At 35.8% G+C, this 27,860-nt stretch overlaps 1 protein-coding gene across 5 annotated transcripts in view; it reads left to right on the top strand.

Moving 5' to 3' along the window:
* Positions 1 to 27,860, top strand: part of EML5 (EMAP like 5) — a 178,836-nt gene that overhangs the window by 60,735 nt on the left and 90,241 nt on the right. For all 5 annotated transcript variants that reach the window (XM_042990305.1, XM_042990304.1, XM_042990303.1 and 2 more), the window contains 8 exons: positions 4,237 to 4,493; positions 5,594 to 5,806; positions 14,528 to 14,695; positions 15,335 to 15,441; positions 18,602 to 18,720; positions 20,006 to 20,192; positions 25,951 to 26,056; positions 27,595 to 27,688. In XM_042990305.1, coding sequence (XP_042846239.1) covers positions 4,237 to 4,493; positions 5,594 to 5,806; positions 14,528 to 14,695; positions 15,335 to 15,441; positions 18,602 to 18,720; positions 20,006 to 20,192; positions 25,951 to 26,056; positions 27,595 to 27,688 — 1,251 coding nt within the window. The remainder of the gene's footprint in view (positions 1 to 4,236; positions 4,494 to 5,593; positions 5,807 to 14,527; positions 14,696 to 15,334; positions 15,442 to 18,601; positions 18,721 to 20,005; positions 20,193 to 25,950; positions 26,057 to 27,594; positions 27,689 to 27,860) is intronic.

Raw genomic sequence — 27,860 nt, 5'->3', positions numbered from 1 at the left:
TGCTTTTATTGAATATTAAGTATATTAATAAAAATGGCTTTGTCAGAAAGTGGTTAACTCAAAAACCTTGGTTTTAGGGGTTAAGAATGTTTAGTGAATTAATGGCTAAAATTTTGAGCTACAAATTTGGGTTTTGACTTCCATTCCTTGGTAGTATTGATTTTCAGTAATGATCCTCTGCCATTGGTGGGTGGGGGGTAGCCTTGGGGCAGTTAAAAATGGGTGAAATGTTTTTTGTTATTTGTAGCTTTATTCTTTGAAAAAAAAATGCCTACTTTTTTTTTTGTTTGTTTGCATCATTAGAAAAGTTGAAAGAATTTGTTAAAGCAGTTAACATCCTGTGTTGAATTGTAGTTATGGTGCATTCCACTGAATTCTATATAGCTATTAAAAACTTTGCTGTAGATCCATGTGTGTTCATAAGCATATATACTTACAGAATCCTTCTCCTTAGCCTGGTGAGTGGTAGGACCACCTTTTTAGTTGCCCAGTCCAGAAATCATTAATTCATTTCTCTCTTTTGCCTCCCTTGTATAGTTAATCACAGAGTTCTGGAGAATCTACTTCCTGAGTAGTCTTCAAATTAATCTGCTTCCTCCCATTCTCACCATTGTACTCTTGTATGGGCTTCTGCAATCTCCTAACTGGATTGGTGCAATACTGTCTCAGCAGGTCTCCTTACCTCCTGTTTTGCTTCTTTCCAGACTTTTTCTTATTCACTCTTCAGTTCACTATTTTTAAACACATTTGTTTGCAGTCCTCCTCTTCCTAAAATACGATAAAAGCTTAGCACTGTCCTTAAGTGGAAGTTCATAATCCTTAACATAGCCAGTAGTGCCCATCTCCAGCCTGTTTCTTTCTACCTCAGTCTCTTTCTTTTAACTGTATAAAACATCTTTTGCTTCTTCTGGTACCTCGTGTTCTCTTGTACTTCTGTTTCTTTTTTCTTTTTCTTTCTTTTCTTTTTTTTTTTTTTTTTTTTGTACTTCTCCGTTTCTCTAGACACTGACTCTTTTCTGGGACAGATTTTTACAATGAGATATGGTAAAATTTTTCTCTTGTACTGCTTTTTAAATTGTGATAAAATATGTGTAATATAAAATTTACCATCTTAACCATATTTTAAAATTCAATGGCATTAAGTACATTTACATTGTTTTGCAACCAAGAATTTGAGATGCTTGGAAAATGTCTAAGAGTTCCTCTTGTTTAGCTTGTATGCATTAAAAATAGTGATTATTTTTTGTTAATTGTACATTTATTTCACCTTTCAATTATTTGCAAGTAACTAGGTGAATAAGTTCTTATTTCTAATAAGTCAGTGTTTAAGCAACTGAGTCCAACATTGCTGACAGGATCACTGGAGTGGTGATTATGACTGCTGCATGCCTTTGTAGTTTAACCACAAAACTTTAACTCAATATTTTTTTTTTTTTACTTTCTATAATTTATTTATTTTTATAATTTACATCCAAGTTAGCACATGGTGCAACAGTGATTTCAGAAGTAGATTCCTTAAGCCCCTTACCCATTTAGCCCATTCCCCCCCACAACCCCTCCAGCAACTCTCATTTTGTTCTCTAAGAGTCTCTTATGTTTTGTCCTCCTCCCTGTTTTTATATTATTTTTGTTTTTTATTATTTTGCTTCCCTTCCCTTATGTTCATCTGTTTTGTATCTTAAAAGTCTTTGTATGAGTGAAGTCATATGTCTTTTTCTAATTTCGCTTAGCATAATACCTTCTAGTTCCATCCACGTAGTTGCAAATGGCAAGATTTCATTCTTTTTGATTGCTGAGTAATAGTCCATTGTATATATATACCACATCATCTTTATCCATTCATCCATTGATGGACATTTGAGCTCTTTCCATACTTTGGCTATTGTTGTAACTCAATATTCTTAATCCTAAATTCACCTGGTCACTGTTTCCTCTTGGTTTGTGGTATATATTCTCTATACCATAAAGCAAAATTCATAAGTGTAGCTATACTAACGTACCCTCATATAATGACTGGAGGAATATTGAATAGATTTGAATCTAATGCACTGGTTATTATTACTATTTTTTTTTTCAGTAGGCTCCAGGCCCAGCATGGAGCCCAATGTGGGGCTTGAACTCACGACCCTGAGATCAAAACCTGAGCTGAGATCAAGAGTTGGATGCGTTTAACCAACTGAGCCATCCAAGGTTCCCCCTAATACACTGATCCTTTTGTATTTAAAAAAAAATTTTTTTTATTAGAGAACGAACACCTGCATGAGAGCATGTGCACAAGAGTGCATGGGTGAATGGGGGGGAGGGGTAGAGGGGAAGAGAGAGAATCTTAAGCAGGCTCTATGCCCAGCATGGAGCCCCATGCAAGGTTTGATCCCATGACCCTGGGATCATGACCTGAGCTGAAATCGAGAGTCGAATGCTCAACCAACTGAGCCATGCAGGCACCCCCACACTGATTCTTAAATTGAGGTACAAGGTGATGTGCCAGCACAAAGTTACATAACTTCTAGAGCATCTCTTCCTTGTGATAAAAACTGTTACCAATTTTATATTAAAATAAACATTAATATCGTGGAATTAAATGAAAAAAGTGCAAATATTTTTAAAATTAGAAGATACATACATGTAAAACTTTGACTTATGGTGGGCTGCATGGTGTGATGCACAGCAGACTCCTCAGAGGCACTCATTCATTCTCATGAATAGTTAGGAAGACTTTAGAGGAAGAGCTTGATAAGCATAGTTAACAAATTTCCTGGGGGATAGAATAAAGTTTCTTGCAGGGTATGGAATAGGCTTTGGTTGTAAAAACATGGTCATTTTAGATTCTACAGTGGCTAGCCATTTGTCTCTTTCTGACCATGTCACTACCACATTACGTCAACTTTAAAAGGATTAAGATAGGGGTTGCCTGGGTAGTTCAGTCGGTTAAGTGTACAACTCTTGATTTCGGCTCAGGTCACCATCTCATGGTTTGTGGGATCGAGTCCCTGGTCTGGCTCTGCACTGACAGCACAGAGTCTGCTTGGGATTCTCTCTCTCTCTCTCTCTCTCTCTCTTTCTCTCTTTCTCTCTTTCTCTCTTTCTCTCTTTCTCTCTTTCTCTCTTTCTCTCTTTCTGTCTCTCCCCTGCTCATGCTGGCACACTCTCTTTTCTCTTTCTCACAAAATAAATAAAATAAACTTCAAAAAAGAAAAAAGCTTTTGCTAACACTACCCTGTCTCTAAGGCCAGGAAATGTCAGTCTTCATCTAGGTTGATACTCAGCATTATTTGGCCCCCTTAACCACCCCCTCCTTTTCAAAACATCCTCTTCCCAGACTTTGAATGTTAATTCTCTTTCCCTTTTCAGCCTACTTCTGCTTCCATTTTCTTTATAGGCTCATTATCTTCTGCCTACCAGTAGGTATTGGAGGACATCAAAGTTCATGCCTAGGCTTGTTGTTCTTCTTACTGTGTTTTCTCCCTTAGATAGTCTTATCCTGCCTCCAGTTTCAGTTTCCAGCCGTAGCCTGATGGTTCCAAATACGTTCCAAGGTCTCACTCTCATCTCTCCTCTGAACTCCAGCTGTGTATTTCCAGTTGTTTATTTAACATCACTTGGATGTCTCAGAGGCATCTGCAATACAGCGTGTCCCAAACTAAAACTCAGTTATAAGGCATCATTGAAAAAATTGTTTAACTTTACTGGTTGAAATGGTCGTTAATTGGGAAGAATTTGTATTGTATTAAAAAAGCTCGAAGAGGTTAAAATAAAAATAATTAGCGGTGCCTATATAAAGATATACATTCAAATGTCTTACTGAATACAAATCAGTTCCTCTTTTCCTTATTTCTTGAATGTAATTTTGCACATTTGTCTGATTATAAAAATTTATTTGAAAATCAGTGTTTGTAATTAAGCATTTTTCATAAACTCAGTATTTCCAAGGAACTTCATCATAAAAATCTGTGATTTTATTTCCTTTATTGTATGAAAATTTAGTATGAATCTTTAAATTACCTTAAAGTAATTAAAAAACTAAAATTCAGCATTTTCTTCTACTTCCAGCATATTTGGTCCTCTTATATTTCTGTTCAACAAAATAATTGTTCCTGAATTAATATTTGTATCATTTATATTTGTTTTATAATTTATAAATACTTGATATAGCCTCATAGTCATTTTAGACACATTTGAAAACTGAACTAATTCTCAAATGACTTGTTTTCATGTGGTCTCATTTTTTCTTTACAGAGATATGACCGAAGTTGTACATATTAAAGACAGGAAGGAGGCAATTCATGAGTTAAAATATTCCCCAGATGGAACTTACCTTGCTGTTGGATGCAATGACAGCTCAGTTGATATCTATGGCGTTGCGCAACGTTATAAAAAGTTTGGGGAATGTGTTGGGTCGCTTAGTTTCATCACTCATCTTGACTGGTCCTCAGATAGTAGATATTTACAGACAAATGATGGAAATGGTAAAAGACTTTTTTATAGGATGCCAGGTAAAAGTTTCTAAGTTTCTAATAAATTAATATTATTATTTATGGATTTTTAGTACCTGTAAAATATTTTAGAATTTGACGAGAAATAGAGTATAAAATACATTTGATTACAGGAAATTAAAGAAGATCTGAGCTCATGTTTCAGGCATTATGATCTTTTCCATCAGGCTGCCCTATTGAAATCTTTTTGGTTCTTCATTAAAACTTCTTTGCTTGGAGTATCTAAAACCTACTTGATGTTGAATTCCATGCTATGTGAGGAGTATTTGGTAAAGTCCTACTCTGTGTTAGAAAGTCAAAGTGCCATTTTTATGGGTGGAACTAATTAAATATAATTGCTAACAATGCCTGACCATAAATTGTTTGGGTTTTTTTTTTGTGGTTACCTCAAATAAATTTTGTAAATATCCATTCTATAACTAAAACCCTAAATTTGAGAGAGTTGCCACCAAAGATTTGTAAAAGAATTAGAGCAACCATCAAAATGTTATCTCTCAGTACCTCAGTTAGTTGGATGCTTAATGAATTAGTCACTAGTTTCCAACAACTTATTTAATAAAACTAGCTGCATAATTAAATTAATGCCTCTCCCTAAAAGTTTTTTATTACCAATGTGTGTGTAATTAGGACCGAATCCTAACGCCCTGATCCCTAATGTAAATGTATTACTCCCTGGCCATCCTTCCTTCATGGTCCTTCAGTTTTCTTTTTTTCTCTCAACCATGTATATTCTTAGGTTTCTCATTTAAAAGCTGATTTGCCACTTTCTTACAGCTTTTACTTGTTCTTCTGACTTACAGTGTTGTGATTAATCTGGCATGATTTTAGTAGGATTAATGTTTATTCTCCACTTGAGCGAACCTGCTAAGCTACATCAGAATCAAATCTGTGTGTTTCTAATTTGGGTAGTGGCGTTTTAAATAATTTCCTTTCATTTAGTTTTCTTCTCTCCTTACCGTATTCACCTACCTATTCATGCTACTCTCCTTTAACTGTAGTGCGAAGAAATTTTGGAGTTTACCATTTTATCAGTATAATTTATGCTTGAGAAAAAATAAAATGAAATAACTTCTTAAATTAAGACTATTATTTATTTTTAGGAGGAAAAGAAGTGACAAACAAAGAAGAAATAAAAGGTGTTCATTGGGCTTCATGGACATGTGTTTCAGGCCTTGAAGTAAATGGAATTTGGCCCAAGTATTCAGATATCAATGATATAAATTCAGTAGATGGAAATTATATTGGCCAAGTTTTAGTTACAGCTGATGACTATGGAATTATAAAATTATTCCGATATCCTTGTTTAAGAAAAGGTATTTTTTCTTTCAAAATACTATTAAGTAGCTCGTCTGTTATAAAAGACTTATAGGAGCACCTGGGTGGCTTAGTCAGTTAAGCATATGACTCAGTTCGTCTCAGGTCATGATTCATGGTCCTGTGAGTTCGAGCTTTGTGTCAGGGTCTGCGCTGACAGTGAGGAAGCTGCTTGGGGTTCTCTCTCCCTCACTCACACTGTCTGTCTGTCTGTCTGTCTCTCTCAAAACAAATAAATTAATTAGAAAAATTGTTTTAAGTAAAAGACTTTTAAGTTCTTGTAGAAAATTAGTTGAGATAAAAGGGTTTATATTTTTTTAAATATGTATACTAATTAATTGGTGAAGGGTTGCATGAAAATGAACAGAATTAGCTACATTTATTTTGCTAATTTAAAAATTGTTTGTTACCGTTATTTTGGACATGAAATTTTTATTAGAAGATTATTTTTGAACTCACATATTAAGAATTTACTAATACTTTAGCTCTTCTTAAAGAATCATTTTCTCTCCACTCCCAGAATTATTTGATAGAGTCAGGCTATACAATGATAGACACACTTTTCTTATTTCTAATTATCTTTAATCATTTAACTTGTTAAACATGTATCTTTTAGAAGACATTTTTTCTCATGGCTTTTTCTCAAGAATCTCTCAGGTCATAATTTGGAACCTGTTGGTTTCTTGGTTGGTTTTCATGTACAGGTGTGTTTTTGTTTAAATCCTTAACATATATTGTTTTGGCATTTATATACTTTGTGTAAACAGTCAGGGTAAGATAAATAAGAGGTCTTATCATTGTTTATTTTCTACACATTTTATGTATCACCTTTTTTTCTTGGATCTCTACTTAAGTGATGATATTAAACATTCTGTTCATAGACTTGGGGATAATTAAGTGAAATACTGTGTATTACTGTGTGGAACAAAGCATGGGACAAATAAATATTTGAGTTAGCTTATAACAAGTCCATAAGTACTAAAATAATTATATGAATAAATAATTAGTATCAGGAAATTAGTTTCCTGGAAACCAAAAATAAAATAAAACAGGACACAAAATAATTTTCATCATAAGTATTTTAAGCCTTTTTTTAACCCTTTTAATTTGAGTGTAGTTGATATACATGTTTTGTTTTTTTAAGTGAACTTGTCTCATCGTGGGGCTCAGATTCATGACCCCAAGATCTAGAATCGTGTGATCAACTGAGCCAGATGTTTTTTTAAAAAGTGTTTTTCACTATTCAGGGAAAGCAGAGTTTTTTTTCTGAGATTTAATTTTCAAAGAATTCTCTCATATAGCATGCAGCTTTAGATTAGGTGCAGTGAGTATATTCCTAGGGCATTAATATCTGTAGCAAATGTAGTAATTATTTTTACCTGGTCATTGGTAAAAGCTTTTAGATACATGTTAAAATGCAGTTCAGTAAAAAGTGAACAGCTGAATAGTTGTGTTTAAGTAGGTAGTTCAGATATGTCATTTGCAAAGGAATGGGAGAAGATATTTGCAAATAACATATCGGATAAAGTGTTACTATCCAAAATCTATGAAGAACTTATGAAATGCTACACCCCCAAAATAAATAATCCTATTAAGAAGTAAGCAGAAGACATGAACATTTTTCCAAAGAAGACATCCAGATGGCTAACAGACACATGAAAAGATGGTCACCATCAGTCATCATCAAGGAAATACAAATCAAAGCACAATGAGCTACTACCTCACACCTGTCAGAATGGCTAAAATTAACAATTCAGGCAATAACAGAGGTTGGTGAGAAATGTGGGAATGCAAACTGGTGTAGCCACTCTGGAAAACTATATGGAGGTTCTTCAAAGGTTAAAACAGAACTACCCTACGTCCCAGCAATTGCACTACTAAGTATTTATCCAAAGGAATCAAAAATACAGATTCAAAGGGGCATATGCACCCCAATGTTTATAATAGCATTATCAACAATAGCCGAACTATAGAAAGAGCCCAAAAGTCCATTGATGGTTAAATGGATACAGAAAATGTGGGAATATATATACAGTGGAATATTACTCAGCCATCAAAAAGAATGAAATCTTGCCATTTGCAATGACGTAGATGGAACTAGAGTTTATTAAGCTCAGTAACATAAGTCAGTCAGAGAAAGACAAATACTATATGATTTCACTTGTATGTGGAATTTAAGAAATAAAACAGATGAATATATGGGAAGGATAAAAAATATAGAGAAGGAACCCATAAGAGACTCTTAATTATGGAGAAGAAACAGGTTTGATGAAGGGAGGTAGGAATGGGGGGTGGGCCAAATGAGTGATGGCTATTAAGGAGGGCACTTGTGATGAGCACAGGTGTTATATGTAAGTGATGAATCACTAAATTCTACACCTGAAACCAATTTTACCATATATGTTAATTAACTAGAATTCGATTAAAAACTTGAAAAAAAAATAGGTAGTTTATGTTGAACTTAAGGGCCCAATTTTCCTAGAATTCTATGCTAGCATTTCTGTTGTGCCTTTACACTAAAATGGTAAATTCCAGATCTTGCCACCTCTGGGGTGTTGTCGATTCCTACTTGCAGGATTTCAACTTCCTAGCTGAAACTGCATCATCTGTAAGTAATGCTAAGTGTGTTAATAAAGCCTAGCTAAATCTCTAGTAATTAAAGTATTCTGTTTCTGGATCCCACCACGTAGCCAGGACATGAGAGTCAGTGGCGCAAAAGATTTTATTATGGGGGCACCTGGGTGGCTCAGTCGGTTAGGGGTCCGACTTCGGCTCAGGTCATGATCTCGTGGTCTGTGAATTTGAGCTCCGCGTCGGACTCTGTGCTGACCGCTCAGAGCCTGGAACCTGTTTCAGATTCTGTGTCTCCCTCTCTCTCTGACCCTCCCCCATTCATGCTCTGTCTCTCTCTGTCTCAAAAATAAATAAACATTAAAAAAATTTTTTTTTAAAAAGATTTTATTATGACTCAAGATGAAACTTGCTTAGTTAGGAGGTGTGTGAATTCAGTAAGATTAATCATGATGGTCTTAATCTTAGACATTGATTCTGCACACTGTTTCGTGTACTGACCCTATGCAAAAACAAAAATAATTTTCTGAGCTTTCTTAGTCAAGTGAATTGGATTTATTGACAGTTTTTATCTTTTGTAACAGGGAAGGATATTTCTGTTGCACAGTTATTTCATTTTTAAATATATAGTATAGTATTCTGAATTTTGGGAATATTTTACTGAAGTCTTAGAAAAATTAGTCTTATTTAGTCACTGCTTCAAGAATATAAATTGTTTTGGGGCGCCTGGGTGGCGCAGTCGGTTAAGCGTCCGACTTCAGCCAGGTCACGATCTCGCGGTCCGTGAGTTCGAGCCCCGCGTCAGGCTCTGGGCTGATGGCTCAGAGCCTGGAGCCTGTTTCCGATTCTGTGTCTCCCTCTCTCTCTGCCCCTCCCCCGTTCATGCTCTGTCTCTCTCTGTCCCAAAAATAAAAATAAAAAAACGTTGAAAAAAAAATTAAAAAAAAAAAAAAAGAATATAAATTGTTTTCCTTATTTTTCTTTTTGTGATATTTTTATTAGAAATTTATTTTATGGTAAAGGTTTTTATTTCTAGGCACTTGTGAGTTAGCTTGAGACTGGGTAAGTAATTGGGGGAACAGAAGATAGGATATAACTGCTGCATCTTTTTAAAAATATATATATTATTTTTAGAGGAAGACAAAGAGCGTGATTTGGGGAGAGGGGCAGAGGGAGAGAGAGAGAATCCCAAACAGGCTCCATGCTCAGTGCTGAGCCCAACTTGGGGCTGGATCCCATGACCCTGGGATCATGACTTGAGCTGAAATCAAGAATCTGATGCTCAACTGACTGAGCCACCCAGGTGCCACATAACTACTGCATCTTTAATGAATTAGTAGAAATATTTTAAGATTCTGCGTTTATTGAATTTATATACTTACATAAAGTTAGTATTACTAGAAAAATTCTCTTTTAGATTAGTTATGAAGTTTTACATTCTTTTTTTTTAATGTTTATTTTTGAGAGAACGCAGGTAGGGGTGGGGCAGAGAGAGGGGACAGAACATCTGACTCTTGATTTTGGCTCAGGTCATGATTGTTGTGGAATCAAGCCCCGTGTTGGGCTCCACACTGAACATAGAGCCTGCTTAAGATTCTCTCTCCCTCCCCCTCTTCCCTGCTTGTGTTTGTTCTCTCTCAAAAAAAAGAAGGGGGGGAGGGTAGGTGATGGGCATTGAAGAGGGCATCTTTTGGGATGAGCACTGGGTATTGTATGGAAACCAACTTGACAATAAATTTCATATATTAAAAAAAAGATACATTTCATGCATTTATTCTTCTGTGGTGGACATTTGAGTAATTTCCAGTTTTTGCTATTATATGCAAGTTTCTCAAAGATGTATACTTAGGAGTGAAATTGCCGGGTCATAGAGAATTTATAAGAAAATGCCAAATTGTTTTCCAAAGTGGTTATACCATTTTTAAAACCCTGTTGATCCACATCCTTTTCAACACTTGGCATTGCTACACTTTTTAATTTGTGTAAGTCTAATTAGTTTAAATGGTGTCTCATTGTGGTCTTAATTTTCATTTATCTAGTGAGATGGATCATTTCCCCATTGTTTTTGGTTTTCTGCATTTCCTTTTCTGTCAAACATGGGCTTAATATCTTTTGCCTATTTTTCTATGGAGTTGTTTTTTTTTATTAAGTTATTTTATACTCTAAATACAAATGATTTGTAATTTTTATGGGTTGCAAATGTGTTTTTCCAGTTTTTTACTTACTTTTATAACAATTACAATAATTACTATTATTGTGCCTTTTGTTGACCAGTTCTTAATTGCAACGTAGTCAAATCTGTCTCTTTTTTTTTTTTGATGAATAGTTCTGTTTTGTGTATTAAAATAATATTATACTAGGATCAGATAGATAGTGTCATATTTTATAAAAAAAGTGTTAAGGTCATTAAAACATAGTTAAATAGGAAAATATCTTTTGTCATATTGCTACCATTTATTGAAGGGATTAGCTCATATTGATTTTATACTAAAATATACTTTAAAACAACTAGAAAAGAAATGGGATCACCAAAAAAATTTTTCAGTATATTGCTTTAGCCTCATCAAGAATTGTCTTCCCCTTCTCCTTTAAATCAGGAAGTTCCTATGACCATTCTATCTTGTTCCCATAAATCTTTTCTCTGAGGGGCGCCTGGGTGGCTCAGTCGGTTGGACGTCCAACTTCAGCTCAGGTCACGATCTCGCAGTCTGTGAGTTCGAGCCCCGCGTCGGGCTCTGTGCTGACAGCTCAGAGCCTGGAGCCTGTTTTGGATTCTGTGTCTCCCTCTCTCTCTGACCTTCCCCCGTTCATGCTCTGTCTCTGTCTCAAAAATGAATAAATGTTAAAAAAAAAAATTAAAAAAAAAAATCTTTTCTCTGAAACATTCTAATTGATGACATACTATTTAGGCCTTACCTATTCTTCTGTCATTTCTTGTCTTAGGCCAGGGTTTTCATAGTGATGGAACTTTGAGAGTTTATAATCTAACTTCTATTAGAATGGAAATGGAGTCCAAGAGAGGTTACGTGATGTGCTCAAGCTCCTGTGCTATTAAGTAGTCAAGCAGACTCTTTAGCAAGCTGTAGTCTTTTTTCAATTTCTAATATTCTTTACATCACGTTTTGTCCCCTTTTGTAAGGGTTGGAGTCATGTTCATGCCCTCTGATTTCCTTCAATATTCTTCCCTCTTCTATAACCTAGTATTCTAACTCAAGTGTACAGACATAGTAAAGGGAAATGTGATCTTTGTTTTTCTTTCTTTTTCTTCAAATAGTTAATGAATATTTCTTGTGTTCCAGGCACTAGGGGGATATAAACAAGATGCTATCCCTGTCCTCAGAGAGCTTATAGTTTATTAGAGGAATTAGCAAGTAAATAGATTATTACATTTCAGTGTTGTAAGTATAATTACACAGGGTAATCACAGGGAATTCTGGAAACATGTGGGATGATACTGTTGGTTTTAGTGAGTCAGAGTCACTTTGTGAAAGGTGGGACATTGAGGTTCACTTTTAAGATACCTGTTTCTCATAGTTAAATAAGCAGTGCTGATTATTAAATAGTTATTAATACTGTCCATTTAATTATAAATAACTAGCTTCCCTTAGACTTATTCTATAACTTGTTTGTTAAGCTGCCATGGTTCTTTCTTCCAGAGAGATTGATCTTTGAGTAGTTGTAGAATACAATTTGGAAGGGACTCAGAGGATTATCTATAACTTAGAGAGTTATTTACAACTCTCTTGGGGCTATTGCCCATTGCAGTTAATTAGAATACATGCTCATATAACTTCCTCATATGCCTAAATATGACAATATTAGTACATCTTAAAAACTCGGAATTTTGGGGGTGCCTGGGTGGCTCAGCCAGTTAAGTGGCTGACTTCGGCTCAGGTCATGATCTCGCGGTCCGTGAGTTCGAGCCCCGCGTCGGGCTCTGTGCTGACAGCTCAGAGCCTGGAGCCTGTTTCAGATTCTGTGTCTCCCTCTCTCTGACCCTCCCCCATTCATGCTTTGTCTCTCTCTGTCTCAAAAATAAATAAATGTTTAAAAAAAATTAAAAAAAAAAAAAGCTAAGAATTTTGTTTGCTGGAATCTCTGGCTTTACTTTCTCTTTTAATATATATATTTTTTCTTTTTGAGACAGAGTGAGCAGAGAAGAGGCAAAGAGAGAGGGGGAGAAAGAAAGAATCCCAAGCAGGCTCTGTGCTGTCAATACAGAGCCTGACACAGGGCTTGATCTCATGAACCATGAGATCATGATGTGAACTGAGATCAAGAGTCAAACACTTAATGACTGAGCCACCCAGACACCCTTCTGGCTTTACTTTTTAAGACTCTGGTGGCTAAGAGTACTTAAAGGACCCCATCAAAGAAAGTAATAGCCAAAGTCCTCTCAATGATTAAATTATGCATTCTCATATGAGAGAGATGGGACTAAATCTTACCGTATTGGACTTTCCTGGGTGAACTGTGGCAGGTTACCTATCTAGAAAGTTACTGACTTGTATTATTGCTACATAAAAAAAATTGGTTCCTAAAATTTAACAGCATTGCTATTAAGCAGCAGTAAATTGTAATTTTAGATGAGTCTTGGTCAAATCTTCTATGCTTTCATTAAGATGCTATCCCTAAATTCATAGCCAAGGTAAAAGTTCATCTCCAGATTTTAATTGATGGAGCTTTGCCATCCTGACATATAGGCCTTCTATAACTTAATTTAAAAATTTTAAAACATTGGGGCACCTGGTAGCTCAGTTGGTTAAGCTTCCAACTCTTGATTTCGGGTCAGGTCATGAACTCATGTTGTGGGATCTAGCCCTGCATCAAGCTTTCCACTGAGCTTGGAGCCTGATTGGGAAATTCATTCTCTCTCTCTCTCTCTCTCTCTCTGTCTCTCTGTCTCTGTCTCACACACGCACACTTGTGCATACTCTCTCAAAAAAAATTTTTTTTAAACATTGTCAAAATGAAGCCAAACATTATTGTGTCCAATGTACTCTAATAGGGATGTGTATATTTTGCCAAATATTAGGTTTAAGCAGGATGTAGAGAACGTTTTTTGAACTTAGAAACACAAAAGCGGTTCTTATAATCACACACATTATTTTTAAAAAATCGCCTACAGGGGCTTCTGCACAGCTTAGTAAGTGTCTGTCTGGTGATCTTGGCTCAGGTCATGATCTCTCAGTTCATGAGTTCGAGACCTGTGTCAGACTCTGCGCTGGCAGGATGGAACCTGGTTGGGATTCTGCCTCTCCTTCTCTCTCCCCCTCCACTACTCATGCATGTGCTCTCTCAAAATAAATAAACTTAAAAATAATAAAAATTAACCACAAAGTTAGACAGTTCCTTTACAGTTAGAGAAATCTGGTGTATAATACCTTAACCAAATGATACAGCCTAACATCCCTAATGATAGAACTTTGCCCCTGGAAATGATGTATCCAAAAGGATACGTCACTTATGCCAAAAAAAACACATCATCTGAATCTAATCATGAAGAAACATTAGACAAGCTTAGGTTGAAGAACATTATAGAAAACATAGGTTTAAGGAATTACTATAAAGGATAGTTTTTGGGACAACTGGGCATATTTTATTTTTATTAATATGGGGTATTGTATTGATTTTTGAATGTTGAACCAACATTGCATTCCTGGCATACATCCCATTTGGTCATGCTGTATATTCCTTTCTGTATGTTGTTGTATTTTGTTGATGGCTTAAGTTTTAGAAGGATCCTCTGATTGCTAGGACTAGGAGGGATGGGGGTGGAGTAGGCTAGTTGAATTTCACTTAAAAACCAAAGGGTTCAGGTCATAACATTCAAATTTTGTGATGTGGAATCAGTTGATGCCTTTGTGGCTGCAGGCTTTTCTTTGAGCAGTAAGAAAATGCCTCACAACCCTTGGGGTTCCTGCCAAATTCCATTGTGAATCAGTAGAGCAAAGACTTACATCCCTTCATGTAGACTCATTGATTTAATTCAATAAACTCTTGAATTAATATTTTTACTCTTTGATCCTAGTTAAGATATTGGAAGGAGGATGTATTGGTTCAGGTATAGAAATTGTGGTTTGAAGTGGTATTTTTGTGTGTGTGTTGGCGTTTGTTTATCAATTTAAAGGCATATTTTTTTGTTTTAGGAGCCAAGTTTAAAAAATATATTGGCCATTCGGGTCATGTAACTAATATCAGGTGGTCACATGACTATCAGTGGGTTATTTCTATTGGTGGAGCAGATCACTCTGTCTTCCAGTGGAAATTTATTCCTGAAAGAAAACTAAAAGATGCTCTTCACATAGCACCCCAAGGTGAGTAGTATACACTGCCCGAACAGTAACCCTAAAGTAGTGATTTTACTGTTGAAATGTCATTAGTCTTAGTAAGTTAACGTATAGTTTTTTTGTTAGTGGAAATGTTAAAATCCTAGCTGTATGTGTTTCCAGTCAGATTATCAGCATGGAATACAAAGTACTTTTGAGTGTGTTTTAATCCATGGACGGATGAGTGAAATAAGTTACATTATCGAAACAAACATTCAGTGCATTCTTGGGGAGATAGATATCTAGGTTTCATATATAGTTATATATGAACATGATTATCTAGTGTTAATTCATTTGTTGCATATAGTATTTTCTAGATATTTTTCATGTTAATTATAGGTCATATTCACTTACATTTGCCCAACATTCAAGTTCGATGCAGCAGTTGTTGTGGCACCAGTAAAGGCATTTAAAGTAGCTGTTGAGTTTATGGTGAGGTGGAGGGGAAGGTGATCTGTGATACCATTTACTGACATCTGTGTTTCTTGAATAGATCATGTCATGTGATTGTTTTATGGCTTGTCACCATGTCAGTTGGCACAGGCAGCTCTAAATATTAATTTTACAGTGCTGTTTTGAAAATGAATGTTCTTTAAACAAGTAGTGTTTCATTTTTAAAAATTACAGAAAGTCTGGCTGACTCTAATAGTGATGAATCAGATTCAGATCTGTCTGATGTTCCAGAACTGGATTCTGAAATTGAACAAGAGACACAGCTTACCTACCGTCGGCAGGTAATTTTTATTATCATGTGATTTTTTTCTGAAAAACTCTAGTTTCTTTTTTATCTTGCTCCCTGTTGTTTATTGATTTATTGTTATCTTTTGTGGTTTTTAATTTTCCAAGAAATGTTTTTCTATTGCAGTTTTTCTCCTTTAAGAGTTAAAGTACACTTGTGTAAAATGTTCTTTTATAATAAGTGCTTGATATATTAAGTATGCCTGTAATTCTGTTTGCCTATAGCTTTTTGTCGCAGTAAAGTTCCATTTATCTTCTTTAAAATATTTTCTTATGAAGCATTAGAATTTTGGGGTGCCTGGGTGGCTCAGTCTGTTAAATGTCCGACTCTCGATTTCGACTCAGTTCATGATCTCACTGTTTGTGGGATCGAGCTCCTCATTGGACTCTGTGCTGGCAGCACAGAGCCTGCTTGGGATTCTCTGTCTCCCTCTCTTTCTGCTCCTCCCCGACCTGTGTGCTCATGCACATGTGTGCACACACATTCTCTCAAAATAAGTAAACATTAAGAAAAATAAGACATTGTTAAAAAAATAATTTCATCCCAGCTAGTATCATCCTCAATGGGGAAGAACTGAGAGCTTTCCCCCTGAGATCAGGAACATGACAGAGATGTCCACTCTCACCACTGTTGTTCAGAATAGTATTGGAAGTCGTAGCCTCAGCAATCAGACGACAAAACGAAATAAAAGGCATCCAAATTGGCAAAGAAGTCCAAGTTTCACTTTTTGCAGCTGACAATATACACTACATATAAAGCCCAAAAGACTCCACCAAAAAATAGTGTATAGAAGTTGGTTGCATTTCTATATACCAATAATGAGGCAATAGAGATATCAAGGAAAAGATACCATTTACAATTGCACCAAAACCCATAAAATACCTAGGAATAAACGTAACCAAAGAGGTAAAAAATCTGTACACACTGAAATCTATAGAAAGCTTATGACAGAAATTGAAGAAGACACAAAGAAATGGAAAACATTCCATGCTTATGGATTGGAAGAACAAATGTTGTTAAAATGTCAATACTACCTAAACCAATCTACATATTCAATGCAATCCCTATCAAAATAGCACCAGCATTCTTTACAGAGCTAGAGCAAACAATCCTAAAATTTGTATGGAACCTCAGAAAACCCCAAATAGCCAAAGCAATCTTGAAAAAGAAAACCAAAGCTGGAGCTATCACAATCCTGGACTTTAACCTATATTTCAAAGCTGTAATCATCAAGACAGTATGGTATTATCACAAAAAGAGACAAATAGATAAATGGAATAGAGAACCCAGAAATGGACCCACAAATATATGGCCAAATAATCTTTGTCAAAGTGGGAAAGAATATCCAGTGGAAAAAAGATAGTCTCTTTAACAAATGGTGCTGGGAGAACTGGACAGCAACATGCAGAAGAATGAACCTGGACCTCTTTCTTGCATCATACATGAAAATAAATTGAAAATGTTTGAAAAACCTAAATGTAAGACAGGAAAGACATCAAAATCCTAGAGGAGAAAAAAGGCAGCAACCTCTTTGACCTCAGCCACAGTAACTTCTTACTTGACATGTCTCTGGAGGCAAGGGAAATGAAAGCAAAAATGAACTTTGGGACCTCATCAAGATAAGAAAGCTTCTACACAGTGAAGGAAACAGTCAACAAAGCTGAAAGGCAGGGACACCTGGATGGCTCAGTCAGGTAAGCATCTGACTTTGGCTCGGGTCATGATCTCATGGTTGGTGGGTTTGAGCCCCATGTCGGGCTCTGTACTGACAGCTTGGAGACTGAGCCTGCTTCAGATTCTGTGTCTCCCTCTCTTTCTGCCCCTCCTTGGCTCACACTCTCTCTCACTCTCTCTCTCAAAAAATAAATAAACATTAAAAAAAAAAAGCTGAAAGGCAACCAGTGGAATGGGAGAAGATATTTGTAAATGACTTGTTGGATAAAGGGTTAGTATCCAAGTACTTACCAAACTCAACACCCCCCAAAAAAAAACCAAATAATCCAGTGAAGAAACAGGCAAAAGACATAAACAGACACTTTTCCAAAGAAGACATCCAGATGGCAAACAGACACATGAAAAAATGCTCAACATTGCTCATCATGTTGAAATACAAATCAAAACCACAAGGAGATACCACCTCACACCAGTCAGAATAGCTAAAATTAACAACTCAGGAAACAGATGTTGGCGAGGATGTGGAGAAAGGGGAACCCTATTGCACTGTTGGCAGGAATGTAAACTGGTGCAGCCACTCTGGAAAACAGTGGGAGGTTCCTCAAATAATTAAAAATAGAACTACCCTACGACCCAGCAATTGCACTACTAGGAATTTATCTAAAGGATATAAAAATGCTGATTCAAAGGAGCACGTACACTCCAATGTTTATAGCAGCACTATCAACAATAGCCAAATTGTGGAAAGAGCCCAAATGTCCATCAACTAATGAATGAATTAAGAATTCAAGAATTATATGCATATATATATGTATATATATATACACACACACACACATACATACATACATACATACATGAATGGAATACTACTCAGCAAAGAAAAAGGATGAAATCTTGCCATTTGCAACAACGTGGATGAAACTGGAGGATATTATGCTAAGCGAAATAAGTCAGAGAAAGATATATGATTTCACTCATGTGGAATTTGAGAAACTTAACAGATGCACGTTGGGGAAGGGAAGGAAAAATAAGATAAAAACAGAGGGAGACAAACCATAAGAGGCTCTTAAATACAGAGAACAAACTGAGGATTGATAGGGGGGTTAGTAAGGGGTTGGGTTAAATGAGTGACGGGCATTAAGGAGGGGACTTTTCAGGATGAGCACTGGGTGTCATATGTAAGAGATGAAACAATGAGTTCTGCTCCTGAAGCCAAGACTACACTGTATGTTAACTAACTTGAGGATAAAAATAATAATAATCTCATGGAACACTAAATATGTATTTGTCAGTGCGATACACAGAAAATGTAAATTTGTTGTTTCCAAGGAAGAAAATTTCATAAAATGCCTTCTTATTTAAGTGTTAAAGCTTTACTAAGCGTTAGTAACAATGTCTGAAAGTTACATTAGGAACCTGTGAACACCTTTATTAATTTGTACTCTAAGATTATTTTTACTTCTGTACGTTATTTAAAGGTTTACAAAGAAGATCTACCTCAGCTTAAAGAACAGTACAAGGAGAGACAAAAAGGCAGTACTTCTAAAAGAAGAGAGCGGACTCCAGGAAATAGCCTCCGACTGCACTTTGTTCATGGGTATGAAACAACTATTATTCATTTGTGTGTTTACATATTGGTTCACATTTAGTAGCTTTGTGACTTTGAGCAAGTCACTCAACCTTTCTGTGCCTTTCCCATCTGTAAAGTGAAGGTAACAGTACCTACTTCATAGGATTCTGATGAGGAGTAAATAAGCCAGTGTTTTTGGTGACTTAGAATATTGTCTGGTGCATGATGAGCACTATGTAAGTGCTTAAGTGTTGAAAATAAATTTGTCTTATTAAAGTTTAGTATTACATTTATAGAAATGGAGTTCTTTAAACAAATGGAAATAAGTAAAATGTAAGAGATTATCATTTCTCCTAAATATTTCTGATTTGGAATTATATTGTGCCCCCCTTTTTTTTTGGCCTGCATTTGGCCCTTGTATTTTAATTTCAATAAGATAAAGTTTCTGAATTTTCTTAGAACATCTGGCAATACAAGTGTCATATTTCATCCTGAAACAACAGACTCTCCATTCAGTCCTTCCCTTCTCTGCTACCCAGTAATCATTTTCTTATCTGACTGATAATGCTTTCAGGAATTTGAAAAAGGATTCATTTAGTAAGAATATTGTATCTCTGGTGTTAAAATAGGCAGTATTTCTTTGTAGTTATATATTATATATTGAGTTTCTTTGAAGCACAAAAGAAGGGTTGCTATAAATGGAATTATATTGACTATTTAAAAAAGATTCAGCTATTTTTTCTGGATGTGTATAATATTTTAGAAATGTTGTTGGAACATTTTTGGGGTATACTCATGATTCAACAATGTGTACAGAAGGGTACATTTTGAAAATCCTTTTCTCAGGGAGCTCCCCTCTACTTGCTAGGTGGGATACTGAGTCATGAATCTTTTAATAAAACCAATTAGATATTCAAAAAAACAAAAACAAAAAAGAAAATCTTCCCGGCTCTGCCCTTCCAGCCATCATTTTTCACCTTCCAAGGGCATTTTCTTCCCTTTCACTCATAAAAAAGTAACAACTTTTGTTTAATGGTACACAAATTTAGTATCATGCAAATAGTAGTATACTATATATACTTTTCTGCACCTTTCCTTTTCATTCAGTATTATATCTTGGATTTAGCTATTTGTAATCAGAACAGTTCATAAACGTTTATGGAATTTGAGATGCTTGTATTTTGTTTTAGTTGTGTAGTATCTTGTAAAACTGGAAATTGACCTAAAAGGTACCTATTTCTCCTCTGTATAGTCCATATTGACCAGATATAAGTCTAATGTTAATTTTATGTGATATGTTTTCTATATTCAGTTACAGAGGTTATGACTGTCGAAGTAACCTTTTTTATACTCAAATTGGTGAGATTGTGTACCATGTCGCAGCAGTGGGTGTCATTTATAATCGGCAACAGAACACACAGCGCTTTTACCTGGGTCATGATGATGATATTCTTTGCCTGGCTCTTCATCCTTTGAAAGACTATGTGGCAACAGGCCAGGTAAGGCCTTTGAAAGACTACATGGCAATAGGCCAGATACGTTAGACCTTTGTTTGGGTTTACAGTTAGGTTAGTCCACTTTTTAAAAAAATCTCTCTTGTATTCTAGGAAATGAAGAATAAAGAATTCTTTACAAATAAAATTTACCCCCAATTTTTTCCTACTGTTTTCCTTAGATTTTTATTGTTTTGATTTTTTTCTTTTTTTATTTGGAACTAAAAGTTTTGGCTTGTCATCCTCCTGTCCGGATATATATTTTTTAATTAGTAGAGTAAACATAGCAACATAAAGACTAGAAATCTGGTTTCTTTAAGTTGGGTTATCTAAAAATAATGAAATTAACAAATGTTCTGTGACAAACAGGATGACTACATTTTTGTTTTACAACCATGATAGTAACCATTCAGGTTTACCAAAGTACAAAGCAGAAATGTTGAAATAGAAGACTGAGAAAAGTTTTGACTGATATTTTTCTATGTGGGTATTCTTCGAGAAGGAGGAAAAGGGTGATGTTTATACATTCTTTCTATATGTAAACACCTTACTGGTTTCTTAGTATATACGGTTGACCCTTGAACAACACAAGTTTGAACTGCATGGCTCCACTTACATGTAGATTTTTCACAGTACTGTAAATGTGTTTTCCTTATGATTTTCTTAACATTTTTTCTCCAGCTTGCTTTGTCCTAAGAATATAGTACATAACACATGTAACTTATAAAACTACCTGTTAACTGACTATGTTGTCAATAGGCTTCTTTCTGGTCAACAGTTAAGTTTTTTGAGAGTCAAAAGTTATACGTGGATTTTGGACTGTGCAGGGATTGACACCTGAACCCCCACGTTGTTCAGAGATCAACCCTATTTCACTCTTGTCACCTGTTTTACAGAGAAACCATTTCCATTTACAAATGAAGAAGTTTAGGTTTGAAGAAATTAAATAATTTTCTGAAAGATCTTAGAGCTAATAAATGGTAAAGCTTAAAGGTCCCTTAGTCTGTCTGGCTTTTTAAACTGTGGGGGTCAGCAACTTGCATCACTCTGTAGAGCTTTCCTGAAAGCAGAGAACACTCTTCCTTTCTTCTTTCCCCCGTCTTCCTTCCCTTCGTTTGTGCCTCCCTCTTGCTCAGTCTTTCCTTCCTTTTTCCTCCCTCCTTTCTTCCATTTCTTCAAAAACATTCATAGAGCACATGCTGTGTACCAGGAAATGTGCTGTGCTGGGAATATAAGGATAAATAAGGCATGGTCTTGCCGTGGTAAACATTCATATTCTGAGGGGGAAGGCATACATGCAAGAAAAGTCGTGATACAAGGTTATAAAGTGTAAATAAAGCAGGGTTTCTTAACCTTGACACTATTGACATTTTGGGCCAGCTAATTCTTTGTTGTGAGAATAGTTGCATTGTTGCGTACGGTGTAATCCTATGTATTGCAGGATGTTTAGCAGCATCCCTGGCCTCTACTCACTAGATGTCTATTAACACCACCCACCCAATTGTGGTAACCAAAAATGTCTCCACAATGTCAGATGTTTCCTGGGAGGCAAAGATGGACCCCTGCTGAGAACCACTAATGAGGAGATATGCATAAATTCCTTTTGCAGTGTAACAAAGGACTGATTAATTGTGCCTAATAGAATCAGGGAAAACTTCATGGAGATGATGACATTTGCACTGAGCAGTTTACCTGACAGGGGAGGTTGGAGAAAGTATTCCAAGTATGTTATTTGGAAAAGTGGGCCAAAAATCCCACAAAACACAGCTTATTTAAAAAACTGTGAGTAGCCTGAAGTATTCAAATCTTAGGGGCATGATGAAGAACTAATTAGAAGGATTGGTGAGGTCCTCAGGGGCACTGTTTATCTTTACCTTTAGTTTATGTAAAAGATTCCTCTTAAAGCACAATTATTTACCCATTGCATTTGGCAAGGAGTTTCAGTGTTAAGTTGTTCTGGCAGTACTGTAATGAAAGCTGTATAAAAACTGGTCATTTGCTACCATGATTCTGGGATTGGAGAGAATTCAAGTTAGATTAAATTAAAAGTCATTATGCCCACCGGACATCCCTGGATACCTACTGTAGGGGAGGCACAATTTTAGGTCTAGACGTCCTAGATTTTCAGCTGGGGCTCTTTAACAAAAAAATCAATGTAAAAAAGAAGAACAAAAGTTTATTAACAGGTGTAGTGCATATCACGTTGGAGAAATCTAAACCAAAGTAACTCAGAATGATGGCTTATATTTCCACCTTGTATAGAAAACAGCAGGTTCTTAAAGAAATGACAGGACAAAGGAAAGCAGTTTTAGGCTTCTAAGGGCCACAGGCTGTGGGAAGGTATATATAGGATGAAACTCCTGGAGTAAGGTTTCTTTGGATTCCTCTTGTGCTGTCTCTGGGCTGAGTCTGTCTCCAGTAAAGGGAGAACTTACATAATCAACCGGTTGTATAATGTCAAATGTATCTCGATATAGTTGAAAAAATTGTGTGTGTGTGTATATATATATATATATGTATATATATACACACACACATACACACACACATATATATATATACACACACACATATATGTATAATTATTATAGGTATACAAATATGTGTATATCTATATATATATCGCATTTATGCAGAAAAGGAGGTGGAGTTTGGGGGGGCTCTTCCTTTATTGCCCTCAGCTGAAAATAACTTCTGTGTCAAAGAGGCATATTTTGGGGTGATATATTCTGGTTTCCTTCACCATCAAGCCATAGGTCTTTTGCTTCTGGCTTCACTTGAACAACAGTACTCTGCTTTAGGCATTGCAGAGTCCAATCCTTTCTCCCAAGGCACAGGCTTACACTGCCTTCCCTATTTCTCCCAGTGCTTTCCGCTTCTTTCCTGTATTACGTTTCAACCAGCCAGTCTCATTTCTATAATTACAGACTTTTAAAATAAATTAAATGTTTCTTAAAATTGTTAAAAATGAAAAAAAATATCAAAAGTAAAAGTATTTCTGAAGTGTTTTATCTGAGGGCTTTGAAATTTAGATGACAAATCTAAATGGTGTTTTGTTTTGTTGGAGTAGAGTACAAATAATGCTCCTTTGTCATGAACTGTGATTGTAATTGGAGGTGAAAGAAACTGAAAGAACATTACCTGACAACGTTTATATGTTGACTATACCCTAATTTGAAAATTTTAATTCAAATCTGTTGAGTGCTTCTTATTTGAAAGCATTAAATGTCTTGGGGAAACATGAAGATAATTCAGCGGCTGCCACTGTCAAGAGCTCACAATCTAATATGAGTTGGATGAATATACAATTCACTAAAAATTTACCTAAAACACACTCATTTAGATATCTTGTGGGTACCTCAGATTCAGCGTGTCCAAAATGGAGATAAATGAGATTCAGCTTTCCTTTCAAACCTGCTTATCCTGGTATTTCCTACTTAGAACATGACGTTAAATTAGCCTGGTTGCCTAAGCCCGAGAATCTGACTTGTTCTCTTCACCCAACAGAGCCAGTCAGTCCCAGAGCTGCATCCAAGATTTGCCCTGAATATAGATAGCTTAGTTCTCTACCATGACTACATCTGTGCCTTGTTGTTTTGTTTTTGTATTTTACCTTATCTCTGCTGGCCATTCTTTGCTTCATAATTTTCTAATCTGTTGTTATAACCAACCAACTAGTTTTACATCTTCAGATTTTTCCCCCTAACCATTTTCTCAATCCACTAATAATCTTTCTTTTCTTCTGTGTTTATCAGTAGCTTTTAAGCTAATGTGTAAGTTCATTAGCATGCAACTCAAGATATTTAACCTAGGCCAACTCCAGACTCCTCTTTTTTTTTTTTTTTAATTTTCTTTAATGTTTATTTTTGAGAAAGAGAGAATGAGAGAGAGGCAGGGGGAGGCAGTGCAGAGAGAGGGGGAGTCACAGAATCCGAAGCAGGATCCAGGCTCTGAGCTGTCAGTACAGAGCCAGATGTAGGGCTCAAACTCATGAACCATGAAATCATGACCTGAGCTGAAGTCAGATGCTTAACCAACTGAGCCACCCAGGCGCCCCCAGACTCCTCTTTTTATCTCTTACCAATTATTTCCTGGTAAACTACGCTCCTGTCTTTTGAGCTATTTAGAATTTGTCTATGTATAATACTGCTTCACATCTTTTACTTAGTTGCCTCCTCTGGAAAATTCTTACCCTCCATTTCTGTTCAGTCCTCCAACTTCATCTAATTCTTATTCCTTTTAAAACTTAGGTAACATCTGAAAACTTGCCTAACCCCTCCTCTCATCCCTGACTGCCATGCCCCACACGTGCCCTAATAGCACTCACTCTTTTATCTTCGCCAGCACTGAACATGGTGTTGTTCAAGCTTCTCCACCTATTAGCTGTGGGAAAATAACCTAGCCTCTCTGTGCCTTAGTCTCTGTATGTTTTAAAATAAGGATATCGTCATTGCCTATCTCTTAGAATTGCTGATTGTTACATGAGTCCATCCTTGTAAAGCGTTTAGAACAGTTTCTAGGACATAAGTCAGTTCTCAGTAAATGTTAGCCTTTGCCATCATCATCATCATTTCCATGTGAGATGTCCAATAGGCAATTGGAAATGTAAGTCTTAAATTCAGAAGAAGAGTTTAATATTAGAAAGTAGAATTTGGGAGTCATTTGTTGATTTAACCATTGAAACTGAAAGTGAGATACCCCAAGGCAAAAATGTAGAATGAAAAGACTGGAATATTAAAGACAGAATTTGGGGGGAGTTTATATTTAAGGGACAGGTAATGAAATTGTGAAGGAAACTCATTAGTAAGAGTCCAGGAGATCAAAGAACCAGGAGACAGTGCTACTGTGAAATTATCAAAAGTGTCAAACTCTACAGAAGTTAAACAGAAGACTTAATGGTCCGTGGGAACGTTTGGCTGAAAAACTTCAGTGAAATATTGGCTGTTGGCAGTCTTGTTATTTGTTATGTCTTTATATAAAATCAGTCTCAAAATTAATAATAATTGGCAGCTATATCCTTTATTTCAGGAGTTGCCTTTACAGGCAAAGCTATTCTAGCTCTTTATCCTTGTAGTTAAAAGTGATCACTTGAGTCTAAGAGAATAATTACAAATTGATAGTTTACCTGTGCATCAGTGAACATCTAAACCAAGTAAAACCTAAGTGATAGCATCTATTCAGAGTCTTAACTGCTTAGTACTTTGTTTAAGTACTTTGTTTTAAGTACTTGTTTAAGTACCTCTGTATCTTTGTTTATAGCATTATCCTAGCCTAGAATGTACTTGCTTTCTTCTCTTTTTATCTGAGAGTGCACTTTCTGAAGGCCAGGTCACGTATCCTCCCTTCCTTTTCTTTACAGCCTTTCCTCTTCATTAAGCATCTGTTACCAGATATTCTGATTTAACTGAAAATGTCTTGTTTTCCTATTGAGTTTGCAAAATTTACCTGAATGTCTTAGTGCTCGTTGTTCTAGCATGGCAATACAGCTAACTATAGGTGCTCAGTGAGAATTATCTTTATTGATGAAGTATAGGATAAGATTTGTGAGTCACACAGAACAGTCCTAGAAACACTGAGCTTAGCCTCATTAGCATTTTAACAAATGTAAGAAAGAAATGTCAGTCACATATACAATCTGCTTTATATTTTTTATTTGATAAATGCCCATAACAAATAAGACTGTAAAATCCCATTTTATTTCCTTTTAATACATATGAAAATAAAAAATTTAATTGTATGACTTTTATAATTCTTTCTATTGTAGGTAGGTAGGGATCCCTCAATTCACATATGGGATACAGAGACCATTAAACCATTGTCAGTATTAAAGGGCTGCCACCAATATGGTGTCTGTGCTGTTGATTTCTCAGGTAAGGCTGTTTTCTGTCTCAATAAGAATGGTTAAAATGCAGAGGTGATATATAGCATTATAGTTGAAATCAGTGTTGCTTAAACTTGTCATGTAGCTATGACCTACACAGTCGTTTTAACATTTATTTATTTTTGAGAGACAGCACAAGCAGGGATGGGCAGAGAGAGAGAGGGAGAGACAGAATCCGAAGCAGGCTCCAGGATCCGAGCTGTCAGCAGGGCTCGAACCCATGAACCGCGAGATCATGACCTGAGCCAAAGTCGGACGCTTAACCGACTGAACCACCCAGACACCCCTACACAGTTGTTTTCAAATGTACATACTATTGTCCTAACCAGTCAGGGCAGAGAGTGTGGGTTTGCGGGCTAGCTTATAACTTAACGTGTGTTATTTTTAATACCCATTAATATAAATATGTTTCTGTTAAAACAGAAAATGTTTGTATAACATCTAAAACCATCTGAATTACTGCTCATTCTATGTACCTCTTGCTTTGGGAAAACCCCAGTCTCACTTAATATTTTTTAGCCACAGAGTAAACTGAAAATGTTTAGGGTGAAAGCTAAGAAAGAAAGAGGTGAATACTGAGATACTTGTTTTCTAGCATTTCTACAAAGTGATAATTCCAGGCTATCTTATAAGAATAATTTGAGACCATTTTAGCTCTTTGCTTTATATTTTACACTTTAACAACTGCATGTAGATCTATAATGAAAGCTAGGATGTGGATTGGGGAGAGGGGAGAAATACCATTAATAGAGGATTTTATTTCAAGAAACGGCAAATTTGTGCCTTCTGCTGCTCCAACTGAAATGAGAGTGAATTATTGGGAAGTGTAAATATGCCTTTAGGGAAATGCTGAATGTCAAGAAACAAGAAGATTAATGGCAAACAAGGGAGTCAACAAGAGAAATTTCACAGGTAGTGATAACGAACTAATTGAGGTTTGCAAAAAGTGGCAGGGTGGTAAATGTTTAATTGTAGTTTGGGCCTTTGCAGCCTATAAACATGTGCACACCTGTCAGCACGACTGACTTAGTTCAGTCATTTGTGTAATACATTCATTACTTGTTTGATAATAGTAACAACTAATATAATTGACCTTCACTACAAACGGTCATATTAATGACGGTACGAGGTTGTAACCTACATCTTTTTCATTCAGTTAACTTTCATAATCCCTAGGAGTTGTTATATCACAATAGAGTTCTTACAGTAAATTTAATTGAAGTAAATCTTTCCTTCTTTCTTAATTTTTTCTTTTCATTTAAAATCTCTTTTTTCCACTTATCTACCTCCTCCCCATCCTAACCTGGAAATGAGGCCAGAGAAAAATAACAATGTTTAAATGCATTGAGAAATTACTCTTTCCTTGCTTACAAATTCTGGTTATTTTATAGCTATATATATGCATGCCTAACATTTAACATCATTTTATAAAATTTTAAATATAGTACTGTGGTTTCAGAACATGTACTGAATGTTTTTTATCTTCTGAATGTTAATGGCCAGTGTCTCTCTGATTCATTTTTATAGCGGATGGGAAACGTTTGGCTTCAGTTGGAATAGATGATAGCCACACTATTGTGCTGTGGGACTGGAAGAAAGGAGAGAAACTTTCAGTAGCAAGGTGGGGGAAAAACTTGATATCACATTGGCAAAGTACTGAAATCACTTAAAAATTTTTTTAATTAAAACAGTTTTGAAATCAAACATGTAACCTTTTTTTAATTGCTACCATCTTTGTTACCATTGAATGAATAGTATAATCATGGTAAAAAGACAAATTAAGGATTCATTTG

This window comes from Panthera tigris, chromosome B3, assembly GCF_018350195.1.
Source record: "Panthera tigris isolate Pti1 chromosome B3, P.tigris_Pti1_mat1.1, whole genome shotgun sequence".
NCBI lineage: Eukaryota > Metazoa > Chordata > Mammalia > Carnivora > Felidae > Panthera > Panthera tigris.
The sequence above is the reverse complement of the archived record's forward strand: the minus strand, read 5'-3'. Positions and strand labels throughout refer to the sequence as shown.